General features: G+C 45.0%; 2 protein-coding genes across 6 annotated transcripts in view; one reads left to right on the top strand and one right to left on the bottom strand.

The window, feature by feature from the left end:
* TEX11 (testis expressed 11) overlaps positions 1–13,040 on the top strand; it is a 265,819-nt gene extending 252,779 nt beyond the window's left edge. The window contains exon 29 of the mRNA XM_061137613.1: positions 138–13,040. Within this exon, the coding sequence (XP_060993596.1) occupies positions 138–209 (72 nt within the window). The 3' untranslated portion in view covers positions 210–13,040. The remainder of the gene's footprint in view (positions 1–137) is intronic.
* A 112-nt stretch (positions 13,041–13,152) lies between these two features.
* The window catches only part of DLG3 (discs large MAGUK scaffold protein 3), a 54,245-nt gene continuing 39,671 nt past the window's right edge, over positions 13,153–27,726 (bottom strand). For 3 of the 5 annotated variants that reach the window (XM_061137080.1, XM_061137079.1, XM_061137078.1), the window contains 9 exons: positions 24,991–25,167; positions 24,696–24,771; positions 21,901–21,946; positions 18,569–18,619; positions 18,019–18,120; positions 17,382–17,554; positions 16,892–17,001; positions 16,468–16,559; positions 13,153–15,405 (listed from right to left, as the gene is read on the bottom strand). In XM_061137080.1, the coding sequence (XP_060993063.1) occupies positions 15,299–15,405; positions 16,468–16,559; positions 16,892–17,001; positions 17,382–17,554; positions 18,019–18,120; positions 18,569–18,619; positions 21,901–21,946; positions 24,696–24,771; positions 24,991–25,167 (934 nt within the window). In that variant the 3' untranslated portion in view covers positions 13,153–15,298. Of the gene's footprint in view, positions 15,406–16,467; positions 16,560–16,891; positions 17,002–17,381; positions 17,555–18,018; positions 18,121–18,568; positions 18,620–20,150; positions 20,193–21,900; positions 21,947–23,776; positions 23,877–24,695; positions 24,772–24,990; positions 25,168–27,726 lie in introns of all 5 variants that reach the window. The other 2 variants (XM_061137077.1, XM_061137081.1) reach the window with 2 other exon arrangements.

The following is a 27,726-nucleotide window of genomic DNA, read 5'->3' on the forward strand; positions in this document are numbered from 1 at the left end:
ACTATATGTTCTCCCCAGAGTGGTGCTTCAGGTCTCAGAAGGTAAAGGTTAGATTTTCATGCCATCAACATGGGTCTGGGAAGCTTTCCCATATTTCCCTTCCTCTCAAGAAATCTATTTGCTGTTCTCTTTCCCAGGTGAATATTCTGTACAGTGAGCTTGTGGAAGCACTAGATAGAAACAAGGGCTCAGCTTTTAATGAAGAGTGAGAACTGCTGGAACAAGATATATACACTGGCAAGCTGACAGCAACTTGAAGATGTGTGGTTCTAAGATGTTGAATGTTTAAATTCTTAACAAACTTGCTGTTTTGCTTGTTTTTTTCCTGCCCTGTTTTCATGTTGTTAAGTGAAATTTCCAAAAATAAAAGCATTTTGACTTTTACTGTTGTGACCAGCTCATTTCTGAGGAACAAATGATTTTTACAAAGTGCTAAGGAACATATATATATTGGGCTTTCCTGGTGGCTCAGACAGTAAAGAATCTGCCTGCAATGCAGGAGACCCAGGTTCAGTCCCTGGGCTGAGAAGATCCTCTGGAGGAGGAAATGGCAACTCACTCCAGTATTCTTGCCTGGAGAATTCCATGGACAGAGGAGCCTGGAGGGCTACAGTCCATGGCGTTGCAAAGAGTCAGACACAATGGAGTAAGTATTGAAATAGCCCATGCCCCATGTGAACAAAAGGGGATGTTCATCCTGATCCAATACAGATTGCATTTCATTCGATAAGTGCTCTAATTCCCAACATCTGAACATAACAGAGAACCATAGACTCTTCATCGGATGTACCTTAGTGGTCCGTGGGCCCAGCATTAATCAGATTTCATGAAATCTATGACATCCTTGTGACTTGGTTGTCCAGGCTCTATCAGAACATATCCTGACAGAAAACACAATCCTGAGACAATGCAATCCACCATTTTTTGCTAATTGGTAAAATACACTTCCTCATACTGAACAGAAATTTGTCTCATAGCAAGTTTGCTTCCTCTGTTCCCCCTATCATCCTGGCTTTTTTCTTCTGGTTATACATCCTCAGACTCTCACCTGTTCCTCATATGATGTAGTTACCTCACCTTTCCCAGAGCCAAAGCCCACGTTCCAGTGAGGTCTGACCCACACAGTTCAGCAATGTCATTCTGGCTAGAGTTGCATTAGTGTACTGTAAGATTACACTGACTTTTTTCCCTAGTTGGTTTGTATTAACATTTATTAACTTAAGATTTTGAAATAGTTTTATACTCACAGAAAAGGTGCAAATTGCTACATACCCTTTACCCAGAGTCCCCATTTGTTAATATTTTAGTACATTGCCTTACCATTCTCTGTGTTTCTTTCTGAATCATTCAAGATTAATTTGCAGACTTCTCACTCCATTACCCCTTTGCCACATTGTGTATTTCCTAAAAACAAGAATACTATTCTCCCAAATGACCACAGTACAGCGATCAATATTAATATTAGAAAATTCACAATGATACAATTCTACCACCTAACCCACAGACTCCTTTCAAATTTCATTGGTTGTCTTAAGTCCTTTATAAGTTCAGGATCATAAGTTCCTTTTAGATGTCATGTCTCTCATCTGCAAACCAAAAGTTTCTTGGTCTTTCCTGATCTTTCATGACCTTGACACTTTTGAAGAATATAGGCTAATTACTTTGTAACATGAATCTCCCCTTCAGTGTAGCTGGTGTTTCCTAATGATTAATTTATACATTTTTGGTAAGCACACCACAGAAGTGGTGTGTTCTCGGTGCATCATACCAATAGACACTCAATGTCAGTTTGTTTCATTGATGGGTAAAGTTAAGACAATGTCTACCATATTAATAATTCATAAGTAATTGTGAAGTATCTTGTGGAAGATACTTTAAGATCAAATATCCTGTTCCTCATTAAACTCTCACGAGTTTTAGCATCCACTGATGACTCTTGCCTGAATCTATTTTTACTGTAATGGCTACTAAATGTTGATTTTTTTTAACATTTCTATCATTCCCTCTTCATTTATTAGTTGGCATGTGTAAAGAAGAGCATTCTCTCCTTATTTATTCATATTTTTAAAATATATTTTAGTATAGACTAATGGATTCCTATCTTATTCAATGTTACAATACACTATTACCACTATTTTGCTACTTAAAGCTGCCTCCTATGTCCTTTTGACACGTCCCCATCATTCACTAAACAATTCCTTGCTGCTGCCGCTAAGTCGCTTCAGTCATGTCCGACTCTGTGCGACCCCATAGACGGCAGCCCACCAGGCTCCCCCATCCCTGGGATTCTCCAGGCAAGAACACTGGAGTGGGTTGCCATTTCCTCCTCCAACGCATGAAAGTGAAAAGTGAAAGTGAAGTCACTCAGTCGTGTGACCGACAGGCAAGAGTACTGGAGTGGGTTGCCATTGCCTTCTCCAAAACAATTCCTTACTCTGTGACAAAATAAGATGTTGCAGGCTTGTCTTGTACTTTCCCTGCTCCTGCACTGGAATCAGTTATTTCTCCAAGGATCCCGTATTCCTTTTAATGGAGAAGGGTAGTTATTATCCAAGATCTGAGTGCTAGGTGTACTCATTAGTACTAGGGTGCAATTGTTTCTACAGCTTCTCAGTGGACAGAATTAGTAAATAAATGTGTGGGTGTATACATACCTACAGGTAAATGTGTGTTCTGCTAAGTCTCTTCAGTCGTGTCCGACTCTTTGTGAACTTATGGACCGTAGCCCACTAGGCTCCTCTGTCTGTGGGCTTCCCCAGGCAAGAATACTGGAGTGGGTTTCTGTACCTCCGCCAGGGGATCTTCCTGACCAGGGATCTAATCTGAGTCATGTCGCCCACATTGGCAGGTGAGTTCTTTACCACTAGCGCCACCTGGTGAATATATATAAAACTTCATACTGATATGAACATACTGATAACTTATTGAGCTCATACTGATACTTCCATTTTCAATCCAACACCAGAGGGTTTAGTCTAGTCTTCCTCCTTTTCCATAGTTGCAACTATCTTTGCCAACATTGAGAAACCTGACTCCTATCAACTTCAAATATTCACTTATTTGCTCAATCTCCCTGTTTGAGAACAATCTCCCAGTCAGACCTCAGTCCTAATGCCACCATACTGACCATGAGGGCCGCCCCTTCAGCCAAAAAGCCTTGGCAAACACTAGCCAAGTCATCAGCCAAGCTCGCGGCCCAGGGAAGGAGCAAGCTGAGTCCCTTACCGGGCACCCCACCAAAGGGAAGGGCAAGGAAGCACATTTACATTTAAGCAGGCATTTCATATTGTTGACTTACGAGACTTACTGTTTACTCTCCCCAGTGTTCACCTTGGGTTTTTTCCTATCTAGTTTTTGAGAAGTCAGCTCAAGTGTCAGTTCCTCAAAGAAACCTTTCTCAACCAGGTCAGGTTATCTTGTCATATGCTGTCTTAGTGCTCTGTTTTATTCTTCATAGTTTGTAGATAATATATTTCCTTGCGGACTAATTTGATTAACATCTGTCTCCCTCAATAGTCTTTAAGCTGCAGAAGGGCAGACAGTGTATATCCCAGTGTCTAGCACAGTGCCTGGCACTTTCAATTGTTAATGAATGAAAACTAAGTTTTATTTTTTTAAGATATCCTATTAATTGATGTCTCAGCTTGTACTTCCAGCCTAAGTGCATTTATCACTATTAAACTGCTCTCACCAGTTGTTCTTTTTAAAATTTCTATCTTTGTTACAGTGTTATCCCTCTCAGACCCACATTATCTGCATATTTCATCAGTGTACCACCTTATGTCTTCATCCAAGTAGGTGAAAAGATGTACTTAATAGGGAAGGGCTGAGACACAGCTTGGTGACAGGCCTTGCAGTCCTACCCACAAGTTTGTTCATTCATGCAACAAACACTTTCTAAACACTTTCTACTATGTATTGGACATGGTTATAGGTACTGGGGATAAAGTCATGAATAAATTAGAGGACAGGGTCTCTCCTTTGAGGAGCTTACATCCAAGTGGAGGTGACAGATAAGTTAGTATATAAATAAACTTTGATCCATTAATTAGCAGACTTTGGGATGATCACTCACCCATTCCATAATTGTACTATCTACATTTTCCCAACTTTTTCACAAGGAAAAAGTCACACATGAGTGGCTGTCAACACCTTGCTGGATCAGATACACTATGTCTACAATGTTCCCCAGCTTTACCCATTTATATATGCTCACCTCATTTCAGAAAAGCAAATGAACTTAGTCTGTCTTGTACTCTTCTTAGGTAGAGTTTTATAAACCCTTTGTGATCACTACTTCCCTTCCAGGTCTCATGCAAACCATCCTTTCCCATAACATAGAAACTTGCCTGGGATTAAGATGAAATTTGCCTATCTAAAGCTTATGAAACCTACCATCCTCCCTTTAAAAAGGAGTATTTGTCCTTCTCTAGGCTGCCAGCATTTTTCTTGTTCCCCATGGTTACAAACACCAGTGCAATGATCTCATCTACAGGTTCTTTCAATATCCTGAAATACAACCTGTCTCAGCCAGGAGACTCAAAATTGTTTAAAGCACTCTGATGCTTTCCTATAATTTTCTTATTTACTATGGTCCTCAGTTCCCTCTTTACCAACGTCTGCTTGACCCTTTCCAGTCTAATGGACAGAGTTTGTATGGTGGAGAAGACTAGAGCAAAGGAGGAATTAAAGAGGTTGTCTGTCAACATTACACCATTTCATTTTTTACCGTGTGGTACTACTGGAAGTCTTTTTACATGTGTTTATATTACATTTAAAATTTTAAAAAACTAATTCTAATTAAAACATACTATTCTGCCCCAACTTGCAGACTTCATATCCTCCTTGATTTGCTTCTTGATGCAAACAAATTGAAAACAAGCCTCTTTTTCTTACTCCTAGCATTAGCTCATTTGGGGTCAGGCCTTCCTGATATAATTTTGACAGCTCCTTGTTACTATTTTATATTCATCTTTGGTCAGATGCCCTCTCTCCACCTTTTAAATGTCTCATCATCAAAGAACTCCTTCATTTACATCATTTTCTTTCCATACTTTTATTTTTAATTCTTCATTAAAATACTCCACAATTATAAGGTCAGAATTTAGCTTCTAAGAGCTTTAAAATCCTTTTGGAAGGGCAGTTGAGTAGAAAGTGCAGGAAAACTAACAGTGAATATATCCCTACTAAGCACGGAGCCCTTCATGTGTGCCATCCCATCTAATTGTTGTCACAACCCTGGGAAGGAGGTGGTGCGACTCTATTGTTGCTGTTCCTTCCTTCTTTCCTTTCTTTCTCCCTCCTTCCCTGTCATTCCCTGTCATTCTGTGGGCAACAGGCTGAGAGAGTTTTAAGTCACTTAATCAAGGTCACACAGCAGGTAAATGGCAGAGCTATGATTAAAAGCTACATCTATTAGGCCCCTGCTCTTTCTTTGCCCTCATGCTACCTTTTCTCTGAACCATCTGAAGTCTGCCTTCTTAAATTCCAGAGCAAAATACCTTACTATGTCCAGCCTTATGCTGTCAAAAATCCAGAGCTATTATGGTTACTCTTCGTTTCCACTTCACTAATCAGTTCTGTTATTGGTCAGTATTAGGTCATGGAGAGCAAACAGTTTGCTTGTGGATTTACTTTCCAAGGGGAAATATTGTCAACAAGACAAGTAAAATATTTCAAAATGTTCTGCTTTTAAGCAAATGAAACAATAGAAACCCTGGACAAAGTACCTCATTTCTGCTAAATCTTGCCCAATGCCATTTTTGTGATCTGTGTCAGGAATACATAGCCATTTCTCCCATTTTGTAAAGTGCTGTGTGACATGCTTAACACTATATTACTCGGGCTCCTTTCTCCTTTCAACTTCACCAAAACTCTGTAGAGGACTCTGTCCTCATGTTTGTGGATGTCTGTGCACACAGCACAATGCCTTCTCCCATTCTCAAGGGAGTCTTTCTTTACAGTGTGCTCCTGATACCAAATTCTAGTTGTGTTTCATTCCACCAAGTCTTAATGATATCTTTTAGTTGATATTTATTGCCTTGAGGTAAAATTTCAGGATTACCTCGTAATACTAGGTTGAACCATATGAAGTTGCCATTTTTGTAAGTCAAAGCAGTAGAATATTGGCAATTTCATGTGGTTCAACCCAGTGTATGTGCTGTGCATTGACACACAAACAGCTTAAGCCATAAATTCTACTTATGACTTTTCCCAGATATATTCTCCTATGACTGAACAGGCACCTCTTCCATTGCTGTTCTTGTTGTCATAGCTGATATAGTAATTGATTTTACATCATTTACATTATCAGGTCATTTTCCTCCTTTCCCCTCCATTTTCAATTTAAAGTTCTCTTTATCAGATCGACAAGGCTTTGAGTAAACACATTTTTCCCAGTTATCATTGAGAACTCTGTCCCTAGCCAAGAGCCCAGCAATCCAATATTTTAAACTATAGTCCAGACAAATCCTATTCTGCAATTCCATCTCTATAGGCAGCTATTTCACCATTCATATTTTCTAAGTATCAGTTTTCTTTTGTAAGGGGAAAAAACACTTGATCAATCATGTCATTGAATTTTCCAGTCACAATAGTCATTGGGGAAAGTTTCTATGTCTCCTTTGGTGGGGCCATTCATTCCTACCAGATGTCCACCTGTTAAATCAAGAGGTGAAGGAAGGTGGAAATGGGCATTTGTTTGATAGCTTTACCATGGCTCTCTGCTAAACTGCAATGAAGTACATGATCAGAGAAAATATTCATACTATGTCGGCATACTTATGGCCCCCTCCACATTGTCAACCCAGAAGCCATCAACCATTCATTCATTCATCTGTCCATCTAGCCAATGAGTAATTGTGGTTTAGACCCAGATCCTACCCTCAGTGAGCTTATAGTCTAACAAAGGAACTGGTTAGGCTTACAATTAATGTATTACAATGATTATAATATTAAAGATAGAATGTGACTAATATAAAAGAAGGGGAAATGTGTTGAGATGCCAAAGGAGGGAATCAGGAAATATTTTGTGGAGAAGGTTGAACGGGATTTGGACATAAGGGACAAGGGGAAGAGTATTCTAGGCAAAACAAAACAACAATAACAAAAAAAAAACCCAGCATGGCAAAGGCATAGTCTTCTGGTAGTAGAAACGGTGAATGTTTCCTTTTATGTGCAGTATAGAGTGCTTAAGGTAAATATTGAGGAAAAGCTTTAAAATACAGGTTGGAAGCAGATTATGGAGGATCTCCGACACCTGACTAAGGCATTTGAACTTGATTCTTTAAGCCATGGAAGAATTTGAGCTGGGGAGTGGTATGGTCAGACAGACTGTGGGAACATTAATCAGGGCAACAGTGGGTGAAGTGGATTGGAAGGGAGAGTCTCAGTTCAGTTCAGTCATATCTGACCTTTGTGACTCCATGAACCGCAGCACGCCAGGCCTCCCTGTCCATCACCAACTCCCATTTACCCAAACTCATGTCCATTGAGTCGGTGATGCCATCCAACCATCTCATCCTCTGTCGTCCCCTTATCCTCCTGCCTTCTATCTTTCCCAGCATCAGGGTCTTTTCAAATGAGTCAGCTCTTCACATCAGGTGGCCAAAGTATTGGTTTCAGCTTCAACATCAGTCCTTCCAATGAACACTCAGGACTGATCTCCTTTAGGATGGACTGGTTGGATCTCCTTGCAGTCCAAGGGACTCTCAAGAGTCTTCTCCAGCACCACAGTTCAAAAGCATCAAATCTTCGGCGCTCAGCTTTCTTTATAGTCCAACTCTCACATCCATACATGACTATGGAAAAACCACAGCCTTGACTAGATGGCTAGAGGAAGCCTAATTTGTAAATCATTATAACGTCTCTATTTCACCCTTTTATAAGGCCCCACACTCTTCATGAATAGCACTTATGTTTGTAAATATCTATTTCTATGACTGTTTGATGCCTGTCTCCTCCACAGTGGGCTCTGTAAGGGCAGACTTATCTGTTTTGCTCACTGTTGTATCCCCAGGGCCTGACACATGGAATTGTTTGTTGAATGAATGAAATAATGAAGAATCGAATTGGGATAATAGCAGTAAAAACAGTGATGGTGAATGTGAGGACTATTAGACATAGACAGGATGCAAAGATTTCAGGTCTGGGTGGGGAGAATGTTTCAACAATGTGAAATATGGTAGAGAGCTTTGTATATCTCTGTAAAAGTATAAAATCTGTTGGTTTGGAATTCATGATGACTTGTGAGAGCAGTTTCAGTGGAGTGGTGAGGGCAAAAGCCAGACTGCAAGGAATAATACCAAGGCGGGAAGTATTAAGAAACAGATGAGGCAGCACAGCACAGCAGCAAAACGCAGAACCAAACTGCCCAGGTTCAAATCCTTGCTCTCCCACTCACTAGCTGTATGACTTTGGGTGAGGTGCTTAAACCTCACTTTGGACCTGTTTCTTGCTTATAAAGTTTCCATAACAACAGTTATATAGAGTTCTTGTAAATAAATACTTGCAAAGCTGGTAGAGCAATGCCTGACACCTATTACAGTAAGTCCTTCTGAAGGTTTGTAATTATTATTTTGCTCTTGCTGTCTAGCAGGGTCATGTGTTTCCCTGCACCCACTAACTCTTGACACCCTCTTGTCATTCTATTTCTCCACAAGATCTGAATTTCCCCGTCCTAGGAAAGGCTTCCTATCTTTATGCAGCAGCCAGAGTGAGGTGGGGTTTTTAACCTTTTCTGTTGTTTCGCAATCTTCCACTCATCAGTCTTGACTCTGGTTTTTATTCCCCTTTACCCTCTCTATTGTCTGTTATTTCTTCTCTGAAAATAGTGGGGTGAACTCTAGTAGAGGGAGGGCCTTTTTTGTTTCCTCTACTTAACAGCAAGGGGGTGGGTTCCCCCTTGACTTTTTTAGGATTTTTTTTACCTTTACATTTTATTTATTTGCAGTTTTCCCCTCATTCGGCCTAGGAAGTTTCAACCTCTCTGATAAGTTGAAGGTAAGGGAAACTTTTTTTGTGTGGGAATTTTGTTAATGCCTCAAGAGCCGAAAATTGAAAAGCTTGCATTTAACAAACACAAAGCCAGCAACTGCTCTAAAAGCCCAACCTGGGGCATCACTGCCTACAGGACCTCAGAACCAGGAAGCACTTCCTGGTTGGAGTCTCACAGCTGACAGCCCTCACTCTCATGAGAAACACCACCAGGAGCTACTATTTATCACCATGTGGCACCTACACTCTCCTTAGGAGGGCGTCTAGTGGCATGTTTGACACCTCTATTTCCATATTTTCCTAGCACAATTTCTTTGAGGGTAAGTAATCAGAATAGGCACCTTCTTTTATCAGTTTTCTGTTTTTCAAGCTGTCCTGGGATCCTACACCTCTACCCAGCTGGGAAAAGGAAATTTCCCACACCCTAGTTCACACGCCTCCTATGGATCTTTTTCCTCCCTCCTTTCCAGCAAGCACCGAGCATGTAATGTTTGATCATGTATAAACCTAATGTGCTCTTGGGCTGTGTTCTTTGGCAGCTGTATTTAAGCCTCTCACACCATCTGCATCACTGTTCATTGGTTTTTTCCAACTGCAAATCCACAAAAAGCATGAACTGTCTTTTTGTGACAGATTCTGCATAGTATGCGTCCTTTAGAATTCTATTTTATCATCGTCAATAAGCCTTAGAGCTGGGAGTGGCTGTAGAGCTCATTGGTGCAACTTCTTCCTGTTTTAGGTTAAGATAGTGAGGCCCAGAAAGGGGGAGTTCATTCACCAAACATTTTTTGGGCATCTAGCATGTATTAGCTGCTGTGAGGGATACAAAGATACATCAGATGCAATCCCAGCCTTCTAGAAGTTTTCTGTCTAGTTGAAAAAGTACGTTATGGACGAGGAAGAACAGAGTAAGTTCGTATAAACTGCTAAAGTGGTGCAAAGGAAGGGAGGGGGAAGGTCTTTTGGAAAGACCAGTGGCATTACCATGAAAAATGCCACTGAAGCTGAAAGTTGAAAGGTTCCATAGAGATCAGGACTGGAAACATTCCAGACAGAGGCTTTGCTCACAGGTTAAAAGGCAAGTCTAGATTGGTTTATAGAGAAACATAGAGTAAGTAATATGGAAAAGCAGATCAGGGCCTGTGGAGTGTGTTCAGTATATCCCTCCTCCACAACCCAGACTCCTGTCACCAAGCTGGCCCTGCTGAACTTATAGCTCTAACCTGAATGCCACCTTCTCAGAGAAGTCTTCCCTGGACACCGTCTCTAAGCAGGAACCCTCTCTATATTACTCTCTATTGCCGCATCCTATTTAGTTCTTTCACAGCATTTAGTATAACATGTAATTATATACTTAGTTACTTGTTTTTTGCCCTCTCCCCACTAGACTAGAAGCTCCTTGAGGGCAGGGACTGTCTTCCTTTGATTTGCCATTGTATTTCCAGCACCAAGCACAAGGCCTCTCATTAGGAGCTCGCTGGTCAGGGCTCTTCTTATTGTGAGCGTAGTGGCAGTGATAATGAAAACAAAGCACTAAATTGAATGGACACCATAAAGAATCAAATTTCAGTAGGAGATTGGATATGATAACCAAAGGAGAGAAATCAGATTTTGAGCCTAGGTGACTAGGAAAATGCTGGCATTTAGGATGAGAAAGAAGAGTGAAGGAGTCTTACCCGAAGCCAAAATGCTCCAGGGAGGAATGGAGTCACAAGGAGTGGGGGGTGCACAGAAAGATGTTTATCTTTCTGTGATGCTGAGAGGAGTCTTTGAAAATCATTTTTGGGAGGTCCTAGCTGGCCCTGAGAGCTTTTGGTTACCTGATAAACTTGCACTGAACCAATGAATGGTCAGTAAGAGGGAGCAGAATTGGAGATTGTTCAGTTCCTGGTAAGAAGACAGCAGAGAGAAAAGAAAAAAAAAAAAAAAAGAAGACAGCAGAGTGAAAAGAAAGGGAGCTAAAGAAGAGGAAGCAGTTGGAAATGAAAAGGAGTCCTAATTGACAGAGCAAGATCAGATAAGAAGTAGCAGGGACTCCAGAACAGAAGTTCTCCACAAAACAGAAAACAAACTTCACATTCACCACAGGTTTGGGCCTCATCAAATCTCTTCCCTCCAAGCTTGAAGGGAGGATGGTTGTGGCAACAGGAAGGCCAGTCTCAGGAGAACATCCTCTTGCATGTGCTCTTCACTACCAGCAGGCAGGTCTGAATCTTCTCAAACCACCCACTTTCCAGTCCTCTGACCTGTACTAGATAGATGCTTCTGAGAGTGCCATGATGGACAGGACGCAGAGGGACTCCATTAGGTCTAACACGTAAACCACCAGTGAGTGGGTATCAACCCGATGCTGCAGATAAAATCTAGTGAGGGCTTCACTGCTGAACAGAATATCCTCTGTGACAACTCTTGCTACCAAGACCACATTGGTTCCACAAGAATCAAGGTACATGGGGTGGGGGATAGGGACGGGGCACACCAGTTCTGCTGTCTGGGAAGTGATGAAAGACTTTTTGAGGAAATTGGAATTTTAGCTTCACAATGTTACCTGCAGTAATAGAAGTCATAGAGGTGCCACGGAACTGATTGAATGAATAAGAGGATTAGTGGCATCGAGGTCACGAAATCCTAGGTGGGAACACAGATAAAGGACAAAACATGGGAGCAACTGAGGCAAGCGCACTGGGCACCTAGGCGAGCATCTCCTGTGGGCACTTGTTCCTGGGGTTACCTTGAGAAAGCTAAGGCTCTCTCAGCAGCCAGTCTGACACCATGGACCTCCAGTGGCTGGCACCAGGCAAGTACTGTCCCTGTGGAGAGGGCTCCATTGTCCTTTAACACTAGCATTTGTGCTCAAGGAGCCCAGTGTCCCTTTTCAGTCCCCTCCTTTTTTGCTTGACTTTGACCCACTCAGGACACTCTCCCTCTCGTCTCTGCCCAGTCCTGCAGCTCAGCCCCCACTTTCCTCTGTATCTGACGTATTAGCTTCATCTTTGAGCATTAACTTCCACACTGTTTTGGGTAAAGATTCTGCTTTCATTAGCTAATTTCTTGAACCACCTTCACCTTAAGATAAAGTTGGTCATTTGTATCTGTATTTTACGTAGTCAGAGATCATCCGAGGAATGTTTTACGGTCTGTTAAACAAAGAACCCAGGGCCTGACTGGCTGTGTTGTCAGCAGCAAAGCCTAGGAGAGAACGGTGTTGCCTCCCTGTGGAGATGGTGGCGGTGGAGCTCAGGGTCAGGGTGTCCACCTCTGCTTTTCTCAACTTGCTCAGCATCTTCCCACTGGGGCTGCGTTTTCTCCAGCCGCACCACCTCCAGGAGGGACAGCAGCTGTGGAGCCAGCCTGAGGTCTCAGCACAGCGGGATCAGAGGCCAGCTCTCTGTACCCTTTGCACTTAGGAGCCAGATTTCCTTAAAACCCCACAGAGTGCTTTGGGGACTTCTTTTTGTCAGGCTGCCTTCTGGTGAATGAGAGAATGTGTGAAAAGAAGCACCCTGCAAACTGCCACGTGCCCCAAACAGCTAAGGAGTCATCCCCACTGCAGTTCAGCCCCCACACAGTCATCGCTCTAGACTTGAATCACAGCAGGACGACCTCAGGCTTCTGCATGCGAGCTGCAGGGACATCAGCCAAGTCACAGACACCTGCTCCAAGTGCTCCTCCTCTCAGCAGAGGGCTGCCAGAATGACTGACACCCTGCTCTGCAACCTGGTCCCATCTCACCCTTGGTTCCCCTGCACAGTAACACTTTCTGGTAGCTGGGTTTGCTTACCGTATTTATTACTCGGATTTCTGCTGTTCCCTTGGCTCCTGCTTTCTCTAACAAATGTCTGTGCTGCAAGTAGGCACCTCCTGTCTTGTGTACCTTTGGCATTTTGCCCCAAAGGACGCGGATGCCCTCCACACACACCTGGCCAGCAGTACTGGAGGCAGTGTTTGGGGGCAGGGATAGAAGACTGAGCATACAGCCTTCACAAAGGAACTATTACAACAACAGGAGTCTAAAGCCATCCAGAGGAAAACCTGACTTGGGCAGCTGATGGTCACTAGGGAGAGAGCCTTTTGGCCCCCAAAGTTTTGGGGCATTTTTCCCACTGCTCTGCCCCACCATCCCCTCTCAACTACTTCAAGAAGGTCTCTGAGCCACAGTTCATCGCAACTATCATTTATTAAAAAATATATGTCTCCTTGGAAGGAACACTGGTCAACCAACTAGTGTCATGCTTGCTTTGAATCTCTGCTTTTCTTCCCTGGGAGGGGTAGAGGGTTGAGCATCATTCAGACTACATCACTTCACATCAGAGAAATCAACAACATTCCCAGCTTACCCCCTCCTCACCAGAGTCATCATCGGCCACCACTTCACCCCTCCTGCCTTCAATCCAGTGCACTGCCCAGGGAAAGCTGCCACCCTTTCTTCACCCACACTCTGGGCCCCAGACTTTACACTTAGCCTTGTCATGTTGGTAGGAGAACTGTTAACAGATTCCCTAAGTTTGGATGGTAGCACTCAAAGCATCTTCAACACATGTTGTTTGCAGTGGTTGTGACACAGCGGGCTAGGAAACAACAGACTCAACCCTAGGGTTGAGCATATCCACTCTCTTCTCCCCTGTGTTGTGCCTCCAGTGTGGAGCTGAGGGAGGCATGGTGGCTTCAAAGGAGCACAGTAGGGTGGCATGGGGCCTGAGCCATACCTGCCACCTGCATTTGTGGTCAGAGAAAAAAAGTCCCTTGACCACAATCACTGCCGTATGACTCTGGGAAAAAGCAACAAAGCTTCACATCTCAACAGTAAGTGAATCTTAGCTCTATAGCTCAAACTGACAGCATTAAAAGTCTACTTTCTTCTTGAAGAAACAGTAAGCTACCAGCTTTTACTGAGGGGGTGGGGTAGGTAGGGCATATGAAGCAGCTGTGGAAAAAACCCAAATCAAACTTCTCATCACGCGGCTGGCCAAGCTCAGGGCTCTCCCACTGTCCCAGCACAGGGCTGGACAGCAAGTGACTCCCCACCCCTGCCAGTGGGCCCCATGACAGGGCCTCAGCTGAGCCCAGCACATCCCTGGCAGGTGAGCGAAGGGACACATTACAATAGGAGCCCCGGCTCCTGTCAGTTCTCACCTGCTCCCCCTTCTGCTGATGGGACAGCCCAACCCGGGTCACGTAGTCTATCACGAGGTCCGGCTCTTCCAGAACATTATGAGCCTTTAGAACACAGTCAAATTGGATTCTACGCATTCACTTAAATAGTAAAAGTAAAATTTGGAAGAATGAAAAGGCTGACACAGTAGCACAACATGGTTTTGGTTTAACAGCAGCTTAAAAATGAACAAAAAGGAAACCTCTCATGCAGACACATCAGGTGGCATAAAACAATCGGCGATTTAATATGGCGGGAGCACCGTTAGCCATTCTCTGGCTCCCCACACGTGGGCCTGACTTGCCCCGAGGGCAGCATCGGCTCTAGGGTCATGGCTCCAAGCATCTGACCCCCGGGCAAAAGCCCTTTCTTACTGTCCTCTGGCTGATCCCTCCTAGTGCCTAGCTCTCAAGAGAATGACCAATGTGGGTGCCCTCAGTCCAGCACTTACTACCACTTTCACTTCCTCCCCAACCAATTGGGATATAAGATGCCATCTGATTAGAATATGAAAATTAAAGCATTTCTCTAATAACACAGTACCATTGATGAAGTCTCCATAGATTTTCTAGTCCAAATGCGTGTGAATATATATATATATTATATGAGAGAGTATAATATATATATATAATAATTTCTATATATTTTATATAAATTACATATATATATCTATATATAAATAAGATACTTTCTGTCGCCATGACGCCGCGCTGTCCTGAGCCGCAAGGCCACATACAGATCGTAGCAAAGCCCGGGAGCCTCTCCTCATGTGGTGTGAAGGGCTCACTTCACAAGCCGCGCAGCTGTCCAGTCTGTCTTTCCATCAGTCCTCCTCTCTTCTCTTCTGCTTGGTTTTTATGAAAACAATGAATCTGATGGATTTGCACCTGTGCTAGTGCTTGGGAAAGGTTCATGCAGGAATGGGCACAGTCACATGATGAGTGAGATGGCATCATCCCAAAAATTAAACTGAAACAAAACAAAAATTTAAAAAAACAGAACAGGACTAGAAAACTTAATTTTTGGACATATCTAAAAAAGGGGACAAGAACAGTAGTCATTTGTTCTCCCCGTGGGGACAGGAATGAAGAGGGAGGAGGGAAGAGGGACTTGATTTCTTCTGCTCACAAGAGAATGGTTGGAGGGGATTCTTCAGAGTTTTTCAGGGGATGGGACCCAAATGTAGTGCCCAGACTGGTCCTCAATGATTTGTTTGATTTTGTTATAAATCTCTTCCAGTGAGTCACCCTGTACAATGGCTGAGAAGGAAAACAGAATTATTATTATGGTCCACAGCAACCCCTCAAACCCTGACAGTCTGGCCCATCCCAACCAGCCCACAGTTCAGCCCAGCTTGTTCACTAGGTGGCAGTCCAAGAGCCTGGGACAGTGGGGAAACTAGCAGGCACTCAAGGCCCAGGGCTTGAAGTCAACTTGCTGAGACAGTGACACTGGCGGCAATGAGTAGGAAAATGTGTTGCTTAAAAAAATGTTTACTGAGCACCCATTAGATGCCAGACCTTGCAGTTTGTACTGCTCTTGGATGCCATAAGGCCAGCAGCCGATTCTGATGCAGCCTCATTGGAGGATTTGGAAAATCCTGGTTATCCAGAGCAGGAGTTGCAAGTCACAATTTCTGGCAACATGCAGTGCTCCTGGGGCCATCACATCTGCATTATGTCAGAGGTCAGCCCAGCAAACAAGGACACAGTTGCTAACAGAAAAGGAAGCTCCAGTACCCAAGGTATGCAAGAACAGTTATGAATCCTGTGGCCAGCTAACCTTGTAGCATCACCAGCTAGAGTTTACTCAGCACCAACCTGCACACATAGGTCACCATACTTCAAAAGGTAAGCAACATATTACACAGAAACCTTCCCAACCTTTAAGGAACTGCCCTTCTAAAGTAGGTGACCATATAAACATGCACACATGTGTGTGCACACACTGACAGAGAACCTCAACACCACACCAGGGAACCATCATCATCAACAAACGTTCACTCAGCATGTAAAACATGCAAGGTGGCCATTGCTGGATGGGGGAGTCTGCGGGGGGAGGGAACCAAACTAAAACAGGGAGCTACAATCTAGGAAGACATGAAGACAGAATGTACAAAACAATCAAAGCATTTGGTGATGAGGTTGAAACTATAAACTGGCTAAACTACTCCGGCTAGAGGGTACTCGAGTACTTTGGAAATGCTCGAGCTCAAAAGCAGCCAGAAACTGTGCCAGGCATCTAGGCCTCTTGGAAAAACCTCACAGAATAGGTGTCTGCCTGCTCCCACATTACCCCAGCTGCACAATGGGGAGACTTACCTGTGAAGTATTCTCCAAACTCCTGCTCCAGTTTCATGGCTTTGTCATAGATCTTATTTGCTTGTTCATATGTCTGTCTTCGGTTCATTTCCCTTCCAAAGATACAGAAGAACATAGTACCAAGCTAAGCTCTATGTTTTGACTAACATAAAGGGTTGCTCCAGGCTCCCTGGAAAGCTGCTTAGCTGCCCTCCGAGAGCAGTAGTGGCCCAAGGCTCAACATCTTCCCCAAACTTCTAGGTCTGAAAGCTCAACTACGGGTACAAGCATGAGGACACAAATCCAAAGGAGCCCCCAGTGAACAGAGAGGGACAGAGACTTTCCACTGAGTACACACTGGGTCTTACCCCTGCCCAACAAACCACTTGATTTTTATTGCCTTTCCAGAGCCCTCTCCTAGCTGAGAATCTCAGCAAATACTTACATAAGCGCTTCAATGGACTTGGGCTTGATGAAAATGGCAATGGGGTAAAGTTGCGATTGCTGCAGCCTCTTGATAGCATTGCCAGAAACATCTAATATGCAGTGCTTGCCCTGAAAAAGAAAGGACTGCCATCAGTCCACCTAGTCCCCATCTACCCATGATGCTGACCCCTGTGGGAAATGTGGGGCCACCTAGAGAGGCCTGGAAGATTCTACCTCTGAGGTACCCAGGCTCCACATTTGGCTCCTACTATCCAGAAAAGGCCACATCTGTAGATGCAAGCAGGGTGATGCTCTGGGGTGAGTTGCACAGAGGAGAGAGACATCTCCAACCAGGGGCTGGGAACATGCAGAACGGGCGTGGCTTTGGTCAGCACTGCCACCGGCTAGGCTATGTGCTGGAAGGACAAGGATCCATGCGGCACTCTGGCAGGAGCATTTCTGTGCTCCCTTCGAGGGTAATTTTGTAGGGCGACCACTTCTCTCCTTACCCTCTCTGCAACTGCCCTCACTGACTGGATGCTGGTCCCATAGAGATTGTCGTTGAACTGGCCTGCCTCAATGAACTTGTTGTCCTGAATATCCTTCTCCATCTGTTCTCGGGAGACCACAAAGTGGTAGTCTTGCCCATCCACCTCATTATCACGCCGAGGCCGGGTAGTATCTGCAGGAAGAGAGGAAATGCTCTGTGGCACAAGGACAATGTCCTACCTCAAGCCACCGAGGGCTGACTTGTTCCCCCCGCTGCAGGGCCCTCGAGTCACTGCAGATGAATGAGGGAAAGAGGCTGGGAAGAAGTTTATCTTGCCTATATCTCTTCTAATCACCAGGTTTCACACACACAAGGAGCTATCTGCTTTAGCTTCAACTGGACCAGAAAGATGGGGTTTCCTGGGCCAAGATCTGGCAGAGAGATGGTGACAAACGTGGTACAGGAGCCAGCAAGCCTAACAAGCTGTCCTAGCTTTGGGGGAATATATGGTTGCCTAATGTCTTCTGGGGGGTTGGATGCACCCTATTCCCAGAGATACCTAGAACCCAGCTGCAGGCCCTCTCTATAAAACATGAGAGCAACAATAATTCCCAGGGCACCAACGCCTCCCTCCCAAAGACACCCTGGGCTCTCACGTGGTACACAGGATCCAAATTTATGTGGAAACTCCGAAATTAGGTCATCGTTGACTCTGTCCTTCATGGGGCCCAGGATGATGACAGGCCTTGCATAGTGAACTGGAGAGCGAGCATGGATACAGTCAGTGAGGCCCTCACCAGACGGCCTGACCTCCCTCCTTGTCTGCCTAGAGCAATGAGGTGCTGGAGCCACTGCTCAGACAGAGCAGCACATCTTCAACCATTTTGCCTTTTAACTACAAAGACATCAAAGAGCCTTTAATTTGAGAATATCTAAGTCCAAGGCAAGTATGAAATCAGAAGCGTCTCCCTTTCTGACAGATTCAGGAGAAATCTGTGCATGGGCACCAACAGCTGAGCAAGGTTTTTCAGAGCAGCCATTGAAGAGAGGGACCAGAGCCTCTCTTTTAGCAGCGGCCACACACCCACTGAAATTGACCTTCACCATCTCTCGTCAATCTCTCCTCTGTCTCCATGGCCAACCACTGGTTTGGGTCCCATGACTACCAGATTAGCTCAAAGGCAAGACTCTCAGAAGGGGGCTTACTTTCTTGCCGTGTCACTGGCTCATATGACAGAATAGCATCCTCCTGTCCTTCTGCAACAAAAATTAAAGACATGTTAGCACTTTATAATCTGCCTCCTTGTATCCTCATCTCCCTACAACATTCACTGCACCCCAACCTCTACCTGAAAACAGCCTTGTCAACTGGTTCTTGCTAACAACTGTGCTGTGGGCCTGTCTACTGCCCACTGGAATGAAAGCACAGGAAACCACTCATCACCCCTAAGACAGGAGTCAGGAGTCCTCTTGTTCAGCAAAATATAGCTGAGCAAAGGAACATGACCCAGAAGCCATTAAACCTCCACCAAAAACCACCCTAATGTCCCAGAACTCTTCTTATAGGTAACAGTCAGCTCTGCTCAGTTGCCCTCTTGCTTCAGAAAGAATCACAGGAAAAGCTTCAAGTGCCTGTGTCCCTCATCTGCGGGCAAGGGAGTCAGGGCACTCGTGCAGGTCCCCAAAGCTGCAGCTGAACTTTACCCTTTTTAGGGTCTGCCTATTTCCCTACACTGGAAGAAGCACCCAGAAAAGTGGCACAAGGTTGGGCTAAGGTCCCTAGTGCCCTTTAAGAGCAGTACTGAGCCCTGCTCGTCCCACACAGGAGAGCTCCGTCTATCCCAGCAATGATGAGGGCTTCCTAAGACAGTCACCAAGCAACTTGGTACTGGGTACTGCTGCTGCTGCTAAGTTGCTTCAGTTGTGTCCGACTCTGTGTGACCCCATGGATGGCAGCCCACCAGGCTCCCCCATCCCTGGGATTCTCCAGGCAAGAACACTGGAGTGGGCTGCCATTTCCCTCTCCAATGCATGAAAGTGAAAGTGATGTTGCTCAGTTGTGTTCGACTCTTAGTGACCCCATGGACTGCACTCTACCAGGCTCCTCTGTCCAAGGGATCTTCCAGGCAAGAGTACTGGAGTGGGTTGCCATTGCCTTCTCCAGGTACTGGGTACTAGGAGGTCCCACAGTGACCGATGGCAGTGCTAGGGAAGGCAGCGATATTTGCATCAAGCCCTGGGATGCATTCTCAGGGCCTGTAGCTACAACTCCTAAAAGGCTGAGTGGGTGGGGGGGTCTCAAGTAGTCCCAAACTTCATGGGGTTTGAATTGTGGCTTCTCTGGCCCGGTCACAGGATTTCTGAAGGAAACCTGAGCTGTCACCTGGTCATTTAGCCCAGTAAAAAGGCAAAGACACCAAGCTGTCACCCAGGAGGAACTAGTGACCTGGAAAGGCAATTCAGGACAATATCCCCCAGGAACCATTCTCCTTTTGGTCTCTGAGTAAATATGTGAAACTGGCAGCACCTACAGCCCCAAGTGCCTACAGTAGGGATGCTTCTAAGTCCTGGCCAGAAGTGCAGGGCATATATTCTATCCTTTAATCCACAGCCTAAACCCCATCCCACAGGGACAAAATGGCCACAGCATTTCCAGGATCTCCAAGTGTACATGGCTAAAAGAAGCACTAGCCTCTGAACAGATATGGCAGCCATGCAATGCTGGAATGACGATGGCTGGGCTATGTGGTAGAGCTACATGACATGGGGAAGAATGACACACACTTACTGGAACTGCTTTCGCTGTCACTGGTGTTGGATGTCACTCCCTCTGCAAGCCAACAAGAAAGAGACTCTGATTCAGAACACACCACTGAGAGGTCACACGCAGCACAAAACTCAAATGCTCCAAGAGCTGGACGCTGAGCTGCCAACCAAGCCAGGTCACGGGAGGCCTGCCACATCAGGCTACCAGCTGGGAGGTGCAGCTCCAATCCTGAGACCCTGGCCACCTCACACTTGTCCCCAGAGTGCTTTCAGTCTTCCAAGGCCCTCCATTATAGACTACGAGCTTCCATTCTTCATCTGAATCAAGAGAACTGACTTGGACGGTTTCCAAATACTACCTCAGAATGCATCTCCCAATGCTATCAATAGGAAAGGAAAGGCAGTGATAGTAGCAAAGAGGAGCCCAGTGAGCAGGCTGCTCTTGAATTTCCTCCCCAGATAGAACCCCTGAAGAACAGAATTGTGTGGTGCTTCAGGACTAGGAGGCTAAGCACTGGGCTGGGTGAAGAGTCACCAGGGAATGACATGTTGGCCATCTGGTGGAACCGACAGCCCTCCTGCAATCGCTACCCAGAAGGAGGGCTGAGCCTCAGTGGCGAAAGGGGATGCTCCTCCATCCATGAAAAGACGACAAAACAGAGACAACAAATAAAGAAGAATACATGGAAGATAAGATGATCCTCCTGTCTCAGACTGTTGGGACCCACCCATATCTCAGTGGGCAGAGCAATCATACTCACAGGAGACACAAAGCACAGTTTGGCCCAAACAAAACGCACTACTCCCAAGATGACAGCAAATGGAGATGAAACATGAACAAAACAAACTATGGAGTGAGGCATTGCTCGTTTCAGCCAAGATGACACTGTTCCAGACTGTGATATGCTGTGGCCCCCAGGAAAGACTGGCTGAGTCACCACCCATGCTAGTTCCTGAGTAACCCACGGAGGAAGCACCTTTACCCTCATGCCTTTATTATTCATGGAAGGAGAGTATCTGCTGACAGAACCCGCCGGGCACGGCCACATGTGTGCACACACGCACCTGTGTGCACAGCAGGGAGGATAAGGCCCTGTCATCTAGGTCCCTTCTTTTTTCAACTCTAAGATTATTTTCCAGAGGTGAGAGGATGGTCAGAGTTCTCCAAACTAAAGCACTAAATATACATAGTCCATAAAACGCTCTTGAGACCCCCCCCCCACCCACTCAGCCCCTTAGAGACGCTCTGGAGAGCCAGCCCGCACCATCTGCTGAGGGCCCTGAACCTGCTGGGACATCCCAGATGTTTGCTGGGTAAACAGCTTCACAGCACTATCACCCCCTGTTTAGACAGACTTAAAACAGCTAAATCTCAAGCCCAATTCTTTAGTGCTGTGTCACTGGGAGAAGAATACAGCAGGCAGGCACCCCTCACCTCAACAACAGGCTAGAGATGAGCTTAGTGGTCACCCCTGGAGAAGCACTTGCTGCCCCCCTCACTTGTAAGGTGGAATGCCAAGGCAGCTCCACACCATTTCAAGGTACAAAAGGAAAAAAACAGACATGAATGATAGGCTTTTATTATGGTACCAGGGATCCAGAGCAAAAGTGTGACATTCAGAGCCACTTCTACTTCCTCCTGTGGTGGTATCCATTCTCACAAACTCTCTCACTGCCATCCCCTCCACCCAACCCCACGTCCCTTATACCCCCAACCCCAGCATCTCCACTCATGCCAGAAATACAGTTAACAGTATGTAAGTTTGACTTACTCAGGTTCTTTGCTCCATAATAATCGTCACTTAACCCAGGGAAGTCCTAATTTCACAGACAGCAGAACAAAGAGGGAGGGAGGGAAGAAGGGAGGGAGGGCAGGAAAGAATTGGGGAGACGAAAGAAAACAGAGAAAAAAGACAAGGGGAAGGAAGAATACAGAGCCAGGTGAGCATCAGTGACAGAAGTATGAAATACCATGAAGACCTATAGCTACAGTAAGGTTAAGAACTTTGCTACAGGAAGAATGTCCTGGGTCAGATAAAATGCCTGGACTTCATGCTGCCCAATTTGCTGCCAGAAGGCCTCGGAGTGAATGACCTCTTTGAGGTGGTCTAGAGCCTACACAGGCTGACAAGACAGACAGGTGACTTACCAAGGCTTGGAGTACCTGCTTTGACTAAATTTGTAGTTACAGAGCCATTTCTGCTTTGCCCCTGAAATCATCGTTTCCCTTTGAAGGTGAATGAAAAATCAAACATCTATGTGTGGCAGAGAGGCAGGTACAATTATCATCATCCCAAGGAGCTTCCCAATACTGACTTGCTCTGTCCAAACCCTTCAGGGAAAGCTTCATGCAGTCTGAGGTGTGGCCTTCCAAGCTGACATGAGTTGTGCAGACCACAGGGGATGAGCTCAGCTTCTGAAGAATAAGCACTAGGCAGTTTCAACTCTTATCTGACAGCCAATTCCCTCCCCCATTCAGCTAGCCCACTCAACAGTGAACTCTCCTAGGTTGGGCTCAGTGGGTAACTTTTGGAATTTGTCTGGTGAACTGTGGTGACCTCACCTCAGGTCTCTATCTCAGATCGCCTTCTTATTGAGCTCCCCAGGACTGTGAGCCCTAATCTCCATCATGACAAGGGCACCCTTGTAATCTACCAGCTACCACCCCAGACCCACGTATCCCATGACCACGAAACACGCTGGCCTAGAAAAAGGACATTCCCTTCCAGAACTAGGTTCCTGCTGTCCCAACAGCCCAGGACAGAGGTTTACAATTCACCATGAGCCACAGGAGAAATATTTCAACAGCCTGACCTGGTGTTTAAGGTTAGGGTGAGGGCAGTTAATTTCTGAGGTATATGGCAGAAAAAGAATATTTCTCAGCGTTGCAAGTTAACTTAGCCCAGCTTTATGGCCTTTTCTACCAAACCAGTTTTGCATTTCTTCAATAAACCTTTATTTGGACAGTGTTAAGTAATTCCTGTTTGGTGTCAATTCCTTTTAGCAAGAAGGATTTTATTTTGAAAGCTGGCTCTGTAATCACTCTGGGAAGACAGCTGAGTCTGTTAGAGCCATGTGAACATTCTGTGTGCAAATGCACATGCATGTAATTCAAGAACTAGGCCCAAGTCCGGGTGTCCAGATAAGAAAAGGCTCTTCTCTTGACATAGATGAGCAAAGATAAGGGAAAGAAAACACAAGCAAAAGAAGCCGGGAGAGCAACACTGAGTCCCTAGACTTGATTCTCTTGAAAAAACATTTTCTAAACTTGACACAGTAGCTGGTAACTGCTCATCAGCACCAGAGCAGAGCTCAGCCTGGCACTCCCAACACTAGTGGTGCCGGGACTTCCCACTGAGCCCCCCTGCAATCACTTCTACCTCAGAGCCTCCAACATCCTTTCAGAAGGAAGAGTTGGACAAAAAAGACCCAACGTCGCCCTGTACAGACCAATTTCTACCCTGACTCTGCAAATACGCAGGTACACACACACACACAAACATGCATGCACACAATGGACGGATGGACACGCGTGTGTGCGTGCGCACAAACACACACACACAACACACTTGCCCAGTCTTCACTGCAACTGAGGCAGAGAGGGTGGGGCTGTGGGTGATCTGCTCTCTGTTCCCTGCTGCTACTTACGTTCCTGTCCGCTGCTCTCCTGGGCCATGTTTTCTTTGCTCTTGTAAAATGGAAACTTTCGAGAGAGGCGGAAACTCTTTTTACGTTTCGTTTTGATCGACTGTGAAAGAACATGAAGATGGAGGGGAAGGACAGAAGAAAAAAAAAAAACAGAACAATGGATTTTAAAGCATGCAAGAAAAACTAAAATGGAGACAATGGTGAGCTAAATAAAAGACCACCTCTCACAAATGGAATCTATGAGATTAAATGAAAGTTGATGTAAGAGGAAAAATTATGTTTACAGGAAAATGTTGTAGGGATGTTAGAGGTTTCTACCTAATCCAGACTCACAGCACTCACTGGTACATCCTAAATGACAAAGGTCACTGTAGCCTCCTGGATACATTCCCTAAGGTGCCACTGATAAACAAAGAGCCATCTACTCCATGTCTCTCTTCCCTCTACTGCTCCGGAAGTTCTTTGGCCTGTGAAGCTCACAGAAGAAAAGGGGTGAATGGATAGAGCCCTCATGCTTTGTTTGGTCTGGAGGGTGGTCGGAGCTCTGAGGCTGGCCTTCCTGGCTGGATGATGAAGCCAGGCTCTATTCAGGGTCCCCACAGCTCCGAAAGGGTCTACAGCCAGGGAGACACCCACAAATGGTTTCATATGCCCCAAGAAAGACAGTCATCCAGACAGTGCAGCTCCAACACATCTTCAGGAACCAGTTACCCAGCTGAGAGGAGTAACCCTGGCTGTAGAGTTTGGATGCCCCCTTTCTCTGCTTTCTGAAAAGCAGTCAGTGTTCTGATAGGACAGAGGCAGCACCCTGAAAAAGAGATATTCTTTTGTGCTCCCCAGTTCTCTTATCCACCAAACAGATTTCAAGTTTCTTATGCCTCTTTACATATGGCTGACTTCCTTGGGGATCCCCACTTACCCTGTTAGATTCAATCATCCCCGTCCTGGCATGAAACTTCACGGTTTTCAATCGAGCCCTTTCTTTCTTTTCCACCCTGTGTGGGAGTGAGAAAGAAGTCCTATTACTGCCAGTGCATGGTCTCAGCAGCCATCTTTGGCTCACTGAATCATAATCATGTCCTGAGCACTAATTCAACACCAAAAAGGAGTAATAAAGCACATCTACTGCTCTCAAGCACTTATAGTATAATAGGTAAAAAAGAAATACCAGGAAGACGGTAAAGAAAGCCTCTCTCATGATTATGACAACTCACCTCTTCTTACTGGGGATCACACCGATTTGCTCACTTTCTCCATGTGGGGTCACCAGTCTCGCCTGCCACCACTCATCATCAGATGCATTAATGACGTGTAGAATGTCACCATAGGAGAAGCTGAGACCTTGGCTTGGCAGGCAGCTGTCCCGAGTCCGGTCATAATCAAACAAGGCTCTGGAAACGAAGTAAAAGATGAAGTTGTTGTCTCAACCCTAGATGGATGGAAGGGTGGTTGAGGATGGTGGAGGAAGGCCAACCCAAAGAGTCAGCACAGACCCAGCAGCCTTATAGCAGACCGGAAGGAATCCAGTGGGAGACTGCATCCTTCTTTCAGTCTTGACAATGTAAATATTCTATTCTCCCAACAAGGTACATAAGGGAAAAAAAATCTTTCACGACTCCCATCTCCTCCCAGCTTCTGGACATGAAGTGAAAGTCCAAAGCAGAACACCCTTGCTGGTCTTCTCCCTCAGACGCATCCTCCAGAAACAATTTAGCTCTGCCAATGGGCTGTCTCAGTTTACAACAAATCTTCAAAAATTACTTGAAAATAGGACATAAATGTTAACTATAATCCCAAACAATGAATGGTAAATGCTGTAGAAATACAAAAGAGAAAAAGGCCCTGGGTTCTGTGGCAACAAATCTAAGGCTGATATTGACCCACACAATGATAAACTTGACAGGGTCTGTATAAATAAGTCTCCCAATTCAATTTCTTTCTCTCTCTCTCTCATGTATAGGAAAATGGAGGCTCAAAGAAGAATAATTTGACTGAAGTCACACACCAAACTAACCTGGGATAGAACCCAAGTCCTCTGACAAGACATGTGGAATAAAGATTAAATGGGAAGGTAGGAGAAGGTGGGAAGAGAGCTATACCACCTAGGCTTGAAAAGAAAAAAAAGGTGGAGACCAGCTAGATTGTAGGTGAGTGTTATGGAAAATGAGGTTGGAAATAAAGATCTGGGGCAAATTTTGGAAGGCCTTGAACAGACCTGATCCAGTGACCTCTGAAGATTTGGGAGTAAGGAAGTGACACATCAAAAGAGCCTTAGAAACATTAATCTGACCTCATATATGATCACATACTGGGAAAGGGGGTAGATTTGAAGGCAAACTTAAACCAAAGCTACAAGCTCAATCCTTTAGGACACACTGCTGACTCCTGCTCTGGAGAAGCTGGTACTTGACAGCAAAGCTCCCTTGCTCAGGGAACAAATCCATCTACATGAAAATATCTACTTTTCTCCTCCTCTGGATCTCTCCTCATATGGAGTCACCACAAATGGGTGAGTGAGAAGTTTGTATTTTTCTACTTGCAATCTAGGCTGTCTTCATATTCTCTGTTAACATCTTTTCTTTTTTATTAGTTGAAGGCTAATTACTTTACAACATTGTAGTGGTTTTTGTCATACATTGACATGAATCAGCCATGGATTTACATGTGTTCCCCATCCCAATCCCCCCTCCCACCTCCCTCTCTATCCGATCCCTCTGGGTCTTCCCAGTGCACCAGGCCCGCGCACTTGTCTCATGCACCCAACCTGGGCTGGTGATCTGTTTCACCATAGATAATATACATGTTTCAATGCTGTTCTCTCAAAACATCCCACCCTCGCCTTCTCCCACAGAGTCCAAAAGTCTGTTCTGTCTCTGTTAACATCTTTACACACACAGCCGAGCAGAGTTCCCAGAACTAGTTCCAAGACTTAGACTTCTACCTGCAGTATGGTGGTATGTGGCTCAGCTGGAAGCTGCAAAGTAAAACATACTATTTCCCCATGTGCAGGCCAGCCCAAATGAAATGGAGAAGGTTGTAAAACTGTGGAGTGTGAAATACTGTTGTTGCTGTTTAGTCACTAAGTCATGTCCAAATCTCTTGCATCCCCATGGACAGTAGCCTGCCAACTTCTTAAAATGCAATCCTTAAGAAATCATTGTCAGATTATTTGAAAATGAAAATACCCGAACTTTGACAAAAGACCTTTGTATGTGCGTGCTCAGTCATGTCCAACTCTTTGTGACCCCATGGACTGTAGCCCACCAGGCTCCCCTGTCCATGAGATTTTCCAGGCAAAAATACTGGAGTGGGCTGCCATTCCCTTCTCCAGGGAATCTTCCTGGCTCAGGGATTGAACCCAGGTCTCCAGAATTACAGGCAGATTCTTTACCACTGAGCCACCAGTGAAGCTCTCAGAAGACCTTTATCTCCCTCAATTTACACACTCAAAGCTATAAGGAGAGAGGTCAAGGTCAGCAGGTTAAGGAGGCACTCCATCCCTGAGGTTCTTTCTGGGCTTTGTGTGACAGAATCAAATCTGAATGCATTTACACTGCATTCAAAACTGAGTGTCCTAAAGCAAGGAAGGTATTCTGTCAGAGGTTCCTCTGAAGAGGTGCATGGTAAAGACCTTATCCTAAGCGACAATGAGAAACACTAAATGTCATTCTGAGCTTCAAAGACTAAAACAAATGTAGTAAGGAAAAGAACAGAGCTTGGATTCAGAACAAATCAGTTTGGAGAGGAAAGGAAGATGTTTAAGTGAGTTAGGAGAGATTAGGATGAGGTTCTAGAAGATTAGAGGGGAGAGTTTACTGGTTATAAGTTTAAAACATAAAAGGGACAATCCAAAATATATTTTAGCACCTCACAGAACTATATTGATATTTGGCAATAGCAGTAAGAAGCTGAAGTACATATGGTAAAGTGGACATAAATGTTTTGTGGAT

The sequence above is a fragment of the Dama dama genome, chromosome X (assembly GCF_033118175.1).
Source record: "Dama dama isolate Ldn47 chromosome X, ASM3311817v1, whole genome shotgun sequence".
In the NCBI taxonomy this organism is placed as follows: domain Eukaryota; kingdom Metazoa; phylum Chordata; class Mammalia; order Artiodactyla; family Cervidae; genus Dama; species Dama dama.